The following is an 11,215-nucleotide window of genomic DNA, read 5'->3' as shown; positions in this document are numbered from 1 at the left end:
GACAAATGGGCTCTTTCTCCCAGCTCAAAGGCAGGTATGATGGCTGCCATGGAAGGATGGTGATGTGGAACCCCCACCCAGGGCCGGCCTGGGCACCTTGAATGTTCCCCTGGGAGCAGCAGCCCAGAGATAACACTGACAGCCAGCATCCATGGGCACTCGCTGTCTGAGCCCACGGGCACTGTTCTAGCTCTGCACAGATGATCTCATGTCATCCTCAGACATCTGTAAAGCAACCAGAGGAGGTGGGTCCTGTTCTCCCATTTCACAGGTGGAAAGGTGAGCTAAGGTGCCTGTGCTCACAGCTGTTGGGGAGCTCTCACGCTCTCGCCCACAGACAGATCCCCAAGAATGGAGAAAAAGTGAGCAGGCCCAGGAAGGCAAGAGGTGGGAGTGCGAGTATCTCTGTGGGGCCCAGAGACAGGGTAACCACAGGCTGCAGAGAAAGCACAGTAAGTGAGTTCCAAAATCACCGCTCATCTCGGAGGCGCTTAGGGGGAACAGGGCTCACAATGGGACGAAGGAGGAACCTTCTCTCTCAAGCTAATCAAAGATGTTTTATTTGTTTGCTTTGCTTTTCTCTTTTTTTTAAACAATAATGGCACATTAAAAAAATTAAGAACTACAAAAAAGGGACCACATCTTCGAGTCTGTGTTCACATTGTCCCGTGCAGTGGCACCAGGACTGGCCGTAGGCTCCCACTGGGCTGGGATTTGGCCTTGTGGAAAGGCACTGGGTCGGCTGCCCTGCATGGGGCCACTCCGGGAGCCGGGGTGCTGTCCCTCTGCGCTGCCTGGAGGGCGGGTGCCTGGAGCTGCCCCTGGCCCCTGCTTCTCTGGGGCCCCCTGCACTCCAGCAACCCCCTCCTCTCTCTCTCTCTAAACCAGAGCCAGGAGCTGGACATGGTAGGGAACTTATTTTGGTCCCCACAGGGGACTCTTTAGAGACAGAGCTCTCCCCCGACCGGCAGGAGATGACACCCGAACCCAGCCTGGTCACCCCCAGGAGGGCAGGTGTCTCTCCCCAGTCCTGTCTCCAGCCTGGCTGACACCACGGGGCTGCACTGGTTCTCAGGCTCCACCCAGGCCCCTCATGCCATGCCCGAGGCCACCCCAGCAAGCACAGAAGTGACAGACGCTCAGCCCCCTCAGCTGACCTCCCCCAAGACCAAGAGGACTCCCCCAACAGTGTCACCCTGGCTCAGAAGGAAGGGCTGGGTGAGACACAGGGAGGGGAGATGGGCAAGATGCTCAGAGCTGAGGCTGCCAGGCGGGAGGGGGAGAAGCAAGAGGGGCTAGGTGAGGGCTCGGGGGAGGCCCCTCAGGCTCTGCAATGGGAAGGGGGTCCTGGAGCCTGAGCAGCCGGCCTGGGCAGGGGGCTTGCAGGGAAACAGGAAGAAAGAGGCTCCCATCCTGCCTCTGGTCACCGTGGGGGACTCAGGCCCAGGTGACAAGACCTTAGGCCCCCTCAAAAGGGAAACGCCACACTGCACCCAGCTGGGTTCGGCCCAGTCCTCACAGCCCAGGCCCTGCCCAGCCCCAGCTCCTAACAGTGGCTTCAAGGACACCCCTCCACAGGCCAGCTGGCCTGGTAGCTGGGGGGTTCCAGCTGACCCAGGGCCCATCCTCCCCAGCTCCTCCTGGCCCGGCCCTGCCCACGCCCTTAGCTCTACTCCTGCTGCTCATTCATTTCCATGTCGGACACCAGGATGTTCTTCTCAGTGGCCTCGCTGGGCCCGGAGGCGCTGCGGCTGTACCTGGCGCCCTCGAAGGCCCCTCGCTCAGCACTCCGTCGCCGCCGGTAGAGGACCAGGGCCGCGGTCAGCAGGGCCAGGAGCAGCAGCACGGCTGTCAGCACCACCACCAGGGCCGCTGGGTTCTCAGGGAGCGCGGCTGCGGCGGGAGGTGCCTGGCTGAGGAGCCACCCCCACCGCCCCACCCCCGGCAGCTGCCCCCCAACCCCTCCCAGGGACAGAGGGGGAGGGCTGGCCTCAGCCTCGCCTTCCGCTCACCTGACGGGGAGAAGCTGCTCTCCTCAGCTGCAGGGAAGAGCAGGACCGTTAGTCGTGCAGTAGTGACAACCGCAAGGAACACATACAGAGCTCTTGCTGAGTGCCATGTTATTAGCTCACTTCAACTCATAGGTGCTGTTATCACCCACTTTTCATATATGAGAAGGCTGAAGGCCCAGAGTTTAGGTGACTTACGCATAGTCACACAGTTAGCACGTGGTTTGACTGGGGCTTGAACCCCGTCTGTACCCACAACACTACAAAGTGATGGGTTTGCTGTCTAGTTTGGAAATTTGTAGGAAGGGCCAGTCCATCTTACAAACCGATTCATCGTAGAGGTAGGCCTGGCAGTCCCCAGCCTGTCTGTTCATGCGCCCCCCACCCCCACCCCCATGTCACCTGCAGGAGGAGGAGCAGCCCCTGGCCCTGCCCAAGCTCCCGCTGAGCCGGGGCGGAGGAGGCGGAGCTGTGCGCCCGACGCCCTCACCTCGCGGGAGCTTGCAGACGACGCCCATGGTGGTGTTCGCGCAGGCCCCGGGCCGCCACAGCCCATTGCTGCTCTGGATCCAGTAGCAGCTGTTGTGGCTCAGCATGCTGGGGCCCAGGCCAGGGGGCCCCCAGTTGGAGTAGTTCACAGCTGTGTTGTCCTGCCAGACCAGGGCGCCTCCTGTGGGAAAGAAGGCGCTGAGGGAGTGTGGGGCGGGGGAGACAAGGCAAAGCAGGAGCAGGTGCGCAAGAAGAGGCCTGGGCCGGAGCCAGCTCTGTAGCCAGCTCTGTAGCCCGCGAGTCCTCACCCCACAAGCCCTGGTGGGGAGCATCTCCCCTACAGCCTGAGGCCTTACGCTCCTGATCCCATCCACAGGGTACCCACCTTTGGGGTTGAAGTTCATGCCCAGCCAGGCGCCCCGACTCTGGCCCTCAGAGCTCTGCAGGTGCTCCCAGACAAACACGTTCTCCATCTCATCCAGAATGGACAGGACTGCCCCACCCGCTGGACACAAGGGGCCCACGTCAGGGCCGACAGGTCTCCTGGGGGAATCAGAGACCCCCAGAGAGGCCCCAGCCCTCTTCTTTGGTAGCCTGAGTAGAGGATGTTACGGAGCCCATGCATGTGTGTGTGCACATGTGTGTGCAGGTATGTGGCAGGGGTTACATACATGTGATGTCACATGGTCTCCGTGTACTGGCACGTGAGGAGCAGTTATGTGGGAGTGCGGCCTACAGTCGAGTGTAGCATGGGGCTGCATTCACAGGGCCTATGTGTCCTGGAGAGCAGTCGCCACACAGGGCCTAGCCTGCCCTGGCCCACCTCTCTGGCAGCGCTGCAGCGCCTCCTTGTGGCCCAACAGCAGCTCCATGTGGAAGGAGTAACAGTGCTCCCGGAAGGGAATCCACGCAGAGTCGGCCAGCCCCTGGGGACAGCTGCCACGGTAGCCTATTCTTCGGGGAGGAGGGGGCCCTGTGGGGATGCAGGATTGAGAAAGTGGCCCAGAGTCCTCCTGGGACGGCTTGCATCTTGCCCCCTCCTCAGCTCCAGTGGGTGGGTACTCACCACTGTTCACTCCACACACTGCCCCCTGCAACTTGGTGTCACAGCTGGTGGTGCGCCAGGCCCCATCCACATCCACGTAGGCACAGCCCCCTGCCTGCTGGGGCTCCCCATCCTGCCAGCTCACGTAGCTCAGCGGCTCCTCTGAGACCCAGGAGTATCGCCGGGAGCCCTGGGTACAAGGGCCATCAGGGTGGGAGAGAGGCAGGAAGGCAGGGGGCTAGCAGGAGACAAGGGGGAGATCAGGGGAGTGGGCCCCACAAGGGGCCGGGATGAGTGCCGGAACCCACCTCCCCACTGGCCAGCCCAATCCAGAGTGGTGTGCGCAGCCCTCGGGCAGCCTGCGTGAGGAAGGCCTGGGTGTAGGGGTCAGGCACGTGGGCCAGGCTGGCGTTGCGGCTCTCACACAGCAGGAGGGCATCGTGCCAGCGCAGCGGCTTCTGCAGCAGCCGGAAGGTGCCGTTGAGGTAGGAGAGCTCAGTACCTGGGGCTGGAGGCGACGCTGCTGGGGATGGGCTCAGGGAAGGGTCTACAGGGAAGGGGGCAGGGCTCAGGCCAGCCTCTGCTTCCCTCATCCCATTCCCAGGCCTGAGGCCAGGGAAGTGCCAGACATCAGGCAGAGACTAGGGCTCCACTGGGCAGTGCTTGGCGCAGACTAAGGCTCAGGCAGTGTTAGCCAATGCTATTAACAATACATCTGCCCAACAATCATATGAGCAAGCTGGAGCCTTGGTCTAGTCCTATGCCAGGGACCCAGGGCAGAGGCACATGTGCCTGGAGCTGCAGGCGCCTCAGCAGCACACTCAGCCCCCCATACCACATCTGCTCAGTGGTTAGGTCTCCCTGGTCAGCTCTCCACACCCCCAAACCTTCCTCCTGAGACCCGAGACCCCCTGCCTTTCCCTCTGATGGGTACCTTGCCTTTCTGCCCATCTGCTTCCTAAGAAGATACCAGACTCTGCGAGTGACCCTGGGGCCCCCTGAGGTCAAGATCATGTTTCATTACTCCTGGCATCGCCTATAGCATCTACGCCAGTGCTGGGGTTGCCCATTTCATGGGTGACACCTACCTGTGCCCTTTTGGCAGAGAAAGCCATGCGTCTCCTCCAAGCAGCTCCGATCATCCCAGCGGCCCGTGAAGTGAGCTGAGGGGCTGTGCAGGACCACTGCACAGCCGGTCTGGGGGGAAGGAGCTGCTCAGGGGAGCCCCAGCGGCTGCCCCTCCATGCCCTGGCCCCAAAAGCCTGCACTATGAGCAAAGAGGCTGGAAGAGGCGAGGACCCTGGGGGTGAAGGCAAGGGCCGCAGGACAGGGCAGGGGGAGCGGAGGGGAGAGCAGGGAGGGCCTTCCTCACTGGTATGTTGCCGCTGGGAGCAGGGCTGGGGCCAGAGGGCTCCCCAGGGGCCCAGTTGGTGTACAGCAGAGACTCCTGCTCCACCCATTGGAAGTCCCTCTTCGAGGCATGGAGGCCAATCCAAAGGTCAAAGGTCACATTGGGCAGGCTGGCTGTGATGAATGCTATAGGAGAGAGAATTGTGAGCAACAGCACAGCCCCCTGCCTGCTCTGCTCTTGCCATTTTGGGGGGCTGTGGTAGAGGATACAGGGGCCTCCCCATGGGCTGGCCCTACCTTGTTCTAAGGGGTTCGCGATGGTGGCCAGTTGGGCCTCTTGCTGTTCACAGGAGAACTGTGCCTCTGACCACTTCACCCGGTCCTGGGGCTCCTGGCCCTGGATGCGGAAACACTGCGGGGCAGAGGGGAAGGCGTGATGTCTAGCTCTGCCTCACTGTCTCACAAGCCCTGAAATTCTGCTGCACACCCCTCAGCAGCAGGCCCTGGGAGGCTCTGGGGACTGTGAGAGCAAATCAGAACAGGGACATCTGGGTCTCCCTGAGCAAGGCTCCTGCACAGCAGACTCACACACTCTTGCCCATGCTCCGGAGAATTTTTTAAGTGGGAGGATTTCTTTGGGCCACTGAAGACTATTACCCATGACAGTAGCACCTGGGCCTCCCATGGGGACAAGGTCTGTCTCGCTTTCAGCTAAACACCTTCCTGAGTGTTGTCTGAAATCTGTTATTTTGCCTTTTGAACTCAATGTTCATTTTTAGAATATTTTTATCTTTATTTCTGAAGGATCTTTGTTAGGCAGCAGCTTCTAACTCTTATTTTTTCTTTTCCCACCTTCATTACTTCCATAAAGTTAAAAGAATCCTGTGTGGTGGGAAATCTTTTATCAAGGGAACACTCTTAATTCGAAAATGAGCGATACCCAGTAATTTTCTGTGCAGAGAGAGTGTGATGGGGGAAAAAGAAGGTAAAGAAGCTTTGGAGTCACAAAGCAGGGAGGGGGAGGTACGGGTCAGATTCCAGATCAGACTTAACTTTTCTGGCCTCAACTTTTCTATAAAATGGCAATGAAAATACCTGTCTTTGGGGGTCATTTTAAGGAGTAAAGAGAATAGTGCATGACACAGAGTGTGCTTAAGTGAAAGCTCTTAGGCTTACTATTAATGATTACACCTCGCTCCAGCTTACTGATACAAATGTCAGATTTGGGATAGAAAGTTGTAAATCCAGAAACAATGTCACAGTTTTTTGGAGGTTTGTTACAAAGCCCATATACCTGATTTACAGAAGTAGTTCACAGCCATTCTAAGGCCTTCTTTAAATAACTAATAAAATTAGTCATAAAATTAGGAGCAGCGAGGTCACATCAGGACCAGCAAAAAGCAGCAGCTAAGGGAGGAGGTATTCAGTTGGGTCCAGCAAACACTCGGGGCCTCCCTATCACGCGCAAGTGTTTTAACTGCTATGTCGGGTGCCAGGGGCCCTGCTTGGAGCTAGTGGGAGAGGCAAACCCTTACATGTTTAACCTACAGCTAGATGCTGCAGGGATGCGAGGGAGGACACAGCGAGGTTGCAAGGTGCCTGCGGGAAGGTATCCAAAGGCTTGCGACACAGAGTAACTGTCATCATTGTGAGGATGACGCATTAAGAAAGTAACCAATTACACATATAAAATATACTGTTTTATATTAAGTGCAAGAAGCCATGAGTATAAATTTTTGGAAAATTTTAATGACATGAGAAAGTGCCCAAAATATCATACTAAGAAAGAAAAGCTGGATATGAAACTATATCATTTAGTATGATCTCAGTTACATGGGAAAAGGAACAAAGTGGAGTAAAGATAGTGATGGTGGTTCTCTCTGGGGAGTATGGGTAAGTTTTACATTCTGTTTTTTCCAAAGTTTTAACAATACACAGTGCCTTACTTTTTTTTTTTTTTTTAAGGCAGAAAAGACAGAATATCTGCTTGAATATTCTGGAAAGTGTAAGAGCACCATGACACCAAGAGCTGGCCGCACTCCAATGTGTGACAAAGATTTATGGATTATATTCTCTAGTGTTAACTAATCGAACCTCATAATCGGGCTAAATGGCCTTACAGTGTCCTGCAAAGAAAGCATGGACTGAAGTGCATACTACTGACATCACAGGTAATGGGGAACCAGCACCCTTCTCTTCCTGGGAGAAAGTTTTTTAGCCACTAGGTAAAAACAATGAAGGCCTAAATCAGGTCTCATAAATTAGCCCATGGGTATGAAAGTAACCACTTTTGGAAGAAACTCACATTCCAGAGGGAACATTTTGAAGACATGTTTAGAAGAACATACATTCTGATTAATTGTATTGCCCCAAACTTTCCTGCACACTCAGAAGAGTTGGGAAAGTAATTTTCTAAATGTTGCTTTAAAAAAAAATCTTCCAAAGACTTTTTTTAACGCCCTTTTGATTGAGTCTTCTGATTATTTTATGAGGCAAATCAGTTCAAGATGCAGAAATTTACTAGCCAATTTTTAAACAAAAACTTTTGTTTAATTGGCAGAAGGAATGAAAAATGGAGAGAGTGACTTAGAAGGCCCAGCCAAAGGTGGAGGAACTTTTTTCATTTTGATCTATTTGTTTTTGTGAGGCAACTTTTTAACTGACAACAACCATTAAATGCATGTTTTAAAATCATTTGAACTTCAAACAAGAGCTTCAAAGTCACAAATCACAGTGTCAACGTATTTTAAAAATAATGAAGTATATGCAGTCACCTTGCTCTTATAAAAATTATTTAAACAGTAATAATTATAACTGATAATTTTTGAGTGAGCACATTATTTCATACCACTAGGCAAGGAAAACTTTTAAAACTTAAAATGCTATTTTTAAGTCTTAAACTCATGCTTCCTATTGCTTTGTTCCTGCGCACAGTTTACTGTATATAATGTAGTCACACTAGCATGGAAGAAAATATATATATGCACTTACACACATAATATACACCCACATACTTTATGTCAAACATTTTGTTTTACTAATAAGAGCTCATTACCAAATATTTTGTGACCACTGATCATCAAACTATGTGGACAACCTCATTACCTGGTGAATTGGAAGGTGCTTCTATAGTGAATTATTTTCCAAGGAGTCTAGCCCAGGCATTGGGGTCAAGTAGGAGAGAGGTTGGTGGATATGGGCAAGAGGTCATGACTTTGATGGTGCCAAAGGACCAAGACTCCTGAGGTCTGGCCTTCTCATGTTCACATCCTCTCCCCTGCCTCTCTTGAAGGCCACCCCCCCCACACCTACCTTGTTGAGGAACTGATTCCAGCCAGGGGGGCAGCCCCCCAGGGCCGTGGGTGGCAGGTCTGGGGCCTGTGCCTCTCTGGTGCTATTGCTGCGCTTGCAGATGTAGGGCAAGGCGGTCAGGCACCTCTGGTCCCCCCAGTCCTCTGCAGAAAGAGGAGGGCAGTCACCCCCAGGACAGAGCAGGGCTTAGCAACCTCACCTCCTACCCTGAGAGGAGGCAGGACTGGGGCTCAGGCCCTGGGTCCAGCTCTGGACTCAAGTCCTCTGTGGCTGCCAGTCCAGGGAACAGGCTCTCCCCTTTCTGGGTCTTAGCCATTCTTGGGTTGTGGGAACAAAGAGGAGGGCCTGATGGCCCCTGTGCAGGCACACCTCACTGCCGCTGTGCTGGCCCACTCCTGGGCTCCTGCCCCCACCTTGCCCTCACCTCGGCTGGCCGTCATGTACACACACTTCTTATCCTTGCCGATGAGCCGAGGTTTGCCAGGTGCCCAGGAGATGAAGTTTATAATGGAACCATCTGTCCACCTGCAATGGCACCGAGCAGGAGGTGACTCCAGCCTTGACCCGGGACCCGAATGCCCCTGTGTACAGCAACGAAGGCCACGGAAGGGGGGCAGGGAATGGCCCAAGTCTGGGGGCTCAGTGGCCATAGGTTGAGAATGGGGCTATTGAGCTCAGTGCAGCTGGGAATCCAAGGGCCTGGTGCCTCCAGGTAAGACCCAGCCCTCCTTGAGCACTCATTTCTTTAACTAGAAAAGAAGTCTAAGAATCCCAGGGTAGGGGCAAGGGCAACAGTGTGCTCCACATTATTCTCATTTTTAGATGAGAAAGCCAAGGCCCAGGAAAGGCTGTCATTTTCTCAAGGCCACACAGCCACTGAGTGCCAGAACCGGACCCAAGTGCGGGTCTCACTGCTTGTGTGCTGTCCCTTCCCCAGCTCCTGTCTAGAGTTGCGCTGGCCATCCAGGCCTCCCGGCCCCCACACACCTGCTGCCGGGAGGGCTCCTACCTGAAGCGCCCCTCGTTCTCTGAGGTGTGCAGGCCGATCCACCAGTGCTGCTCCTGGCCCCGGGAGAACTGGGGGAGCCAGACGGGCAGGGGAGGTTTGGCAGGGCCTCTCCACTGCCCCCGGGCCTGTCCTTCCCCTGACCACAGCTCCCTGCTCGCTCGCGTGCCCACCTTCTGCAGGTTGTGCCCCAGGAAGTCTAGCTCGGCCTGGCTGTGCACAGAGGCCAGCTCTGCCTGGAACCACGTGCAGATGAGCTGCGCCTGTGCCCACGTGGAGTGGTGCTCGAAGAACTTGTACTCAGCCTCCTGGAAACGCAGCCATTCCTGCGGGCCTGAGGAACAGCGCCCGCTGGGTGGTGGCCAGGCTGGGGTTGCCAGCGAGCCCAGTGGAGAAGGGGCAGGAGGGTCCCGGGCAGGCGGCAGGTGGGCCTGCCGGCCCACTGGACCTGGGGCAGGCACAGCGGTGTCCAGGCCCAAGCTTGCCTCTCCTTCGAGACAGATGCCCACAGGGCTGCAGGAGCCCTGATTCCCATTCTCTCCGCTCGAACCCCTAACCTCTTTCGTTATGTCCCGGCCAAGCCCTGCCTGAGGTGACGCCCCTTCCCCTCTCCTGGGCGCCATGGGAAGCAGGGTGAACTGGGTTCTCACCCTGCGGGCTGATGTCGGGCTCCCGCACGTCGGTGCCTACGGGGATAAACAGGACAGGGATGCTGCAGGGAAAGGAGACCCTCTCCTAGGCCGCCCCGAACAGCAGCCCTTCGTCCCCTCCGGGTTCCCCAGCACCACCCCACCCAACCTCGAGGGATCTTGCAGATCCAGTCCAGCTGCGACTCGCACTGCATGGCCACCCACTGCAGGGAGGCCAGGTCGAGCACTGCACAGCCCCGGATGTCGTCGTCGTCGTGTCGGCTCCGGTCGAAATTGTGGTAAGAGAACTGAGGGAGGTCGGAGGGCTGTCAGGCACCGGGCGCAGGCTGCCCGCACCCCCAGAACACGCGACCTAGAGGCCTGGCCTGGGCGGGGAAACCCCAGCCTGCGCTGGACGCCCCGCCTCGGCTTCCCGCACCTGCCAGCTCCGGCCAGAAGCCCTCCCCCGCTAAGCCCCGCCCCACCCCCAGGAAGGCCCCGCCCACCGACGCCCCGCCCACCCCCTCCCGTCCAGCCTTCTGGAGGCCCTCTCACCCCAAGGCCGTCGCTCCAGCGCCAGCTCTGCCCGGCCCCAGGGTCCCGACGGTTCAGGCCGATCCAAAACCAGTGCTGTTCATGTACTTCGGGCTCTGATTCACTTCAGCACAACCGCGGGTGGAGACGAGATGGGGGATGAGAGGGCCAAAAGTCCCTTACAGCAGCGCCCGGGCAGTCCCCAGAGCCGGGGGGCCTCTCCATCTGGGCTCCACCCACCGGACATTCCACTGTCGGGCGCCTTTAAGTTTCCTCCCGCGAGGGAACTGGCCCAGCTGGACCAGGCGCGCGGCCCACTGCAGGCAGGCCTGGCTCCCTCCCTTTGCTTCCCGTAGTGAGGGCTTTGCCCTGCCAGCAAGGTTCTGCAGGCTTTCGCTTGAGGGATGCTCCGTCAGTGGGGATGGGCATAGACTTGGGGCTCTGGAATCAGATCAGCCTGGATTCCAGTCCTGATTCACCAAGGACCTACTCTGTGACCTTGAGCAAATAACCCAGCCTTTCTGCCAGCCCACAAAGGTCACTGATAAGGGGTACTTCCTAGGGTTGCTGATCAGTGGGAGCTAATGTAATTACTACTCAGCTAATGCAACCATGATGTTTGCTGGGAGGGAGGAGAGATCCCTGGGACTATGAGCTCAGGAAGCCTGGATCCATTTGGATTTTCTCTGGTGTTAAGGGATGATACGTGCTGTGTGTCATAGGATGCTGGAAGCCCACAGGACAGCGATGGGGTCCTGGAAGGACACGCCCCACCCCCGGCCCCATGGGCAAATGCTCACGTTGTAGCCTTTCTCCTCCTCTATCTCCGGAAAAGCTGTTT

The 11,215-nt window shown here is 56.5% G+C and overlaps 1 protein-coding gene across 1 annotated transcript in view; it reads right to left on the bottom strand.

Annotated features, from left to right (window-relative positions):
* Positions 1–538: 538 nt before the first annotated feature.
* Positions 539–11,215, bottom strand: part of MRC2 (mannose receptor C type 2) — a 52,925-nt gene continuing 42,248 nt past the window's right edge. The window contains exons 14-30 of the mRNA XM_036899832.2: positions 10,396–10,498; positions 10,010–10,148; positions 9,862–9,897; positions 9,385–9,545; positions 9,215–9,282; positions 8,630–8,730; positions 8,206–8,348; positions 5,191–5,305; positions 4,916–5,079; positions 4,632–4,740; positions 3,852–4,090; positions 3,565–3,733; positions 3,322–3,471; positions 2,884–3,003; positions 2,500–2,679; positions 2,013–2,039; positions 539–1,893 (exon numbers count right to left, since the gene is read on the bottom strand). Of these exons, the coding sequence (XP_036755727.2) occupies positions 1,670–1,893; positions 2,013–2,039; positions 2,500–2,679; positions 2,884–3,003; positions 3,322–3,471; positions 3,565–3,733; positions 3,852–4,090; positions 4,632–4,740; positions 4,916–5,079; positions 5,191–5,305; positions 8,206–8,348; positions 8,630–8,730; positions 9,215–9,282; positions 9,385–9,545; positions 9,862–9,897; positions 10,010–10,148; positions 10,396–10,498 (2,248 nt within the window). The 3' untranslated portion in view covers positions 539–1,669. The remainder of the gene's footprint in view (positions 1,894–2,012; positions 2,040–2,499; positions 2,680–2,883; positions 3,004–3,321; positions 3,472–3,564; positions 3,734–3,851; positions 4,091–4,631; positions 4,741–4,915; positions 5,080–5,190; positions 5,306–8,205; positions 8,349–8,629; positions 8,731–9,214; positions 9,283–9,384; positions 9,546–9,861; positions 9,898–10,009; positions 10,149–10,395; positions 10,499–11,215) is intronic.

The sequence above is a fragment of the Manis pentadactyla genome, chromosome 4 (genome assembly GCF_030020395.1).
Source record: "Manis pentadactyla isolate mManPen7 chromosome 4, mManPen7.hap1, whole genome shotgun sequence".
Lineage (NCBI taxonomy): Eukaryota > Metazoa > Chordata > Mammalia > Pholidota > Manidae > Manis > Manis pentadactyla.
This window is presented reverse-complemented; position numbering and strand designations above follow the sequence as displayed.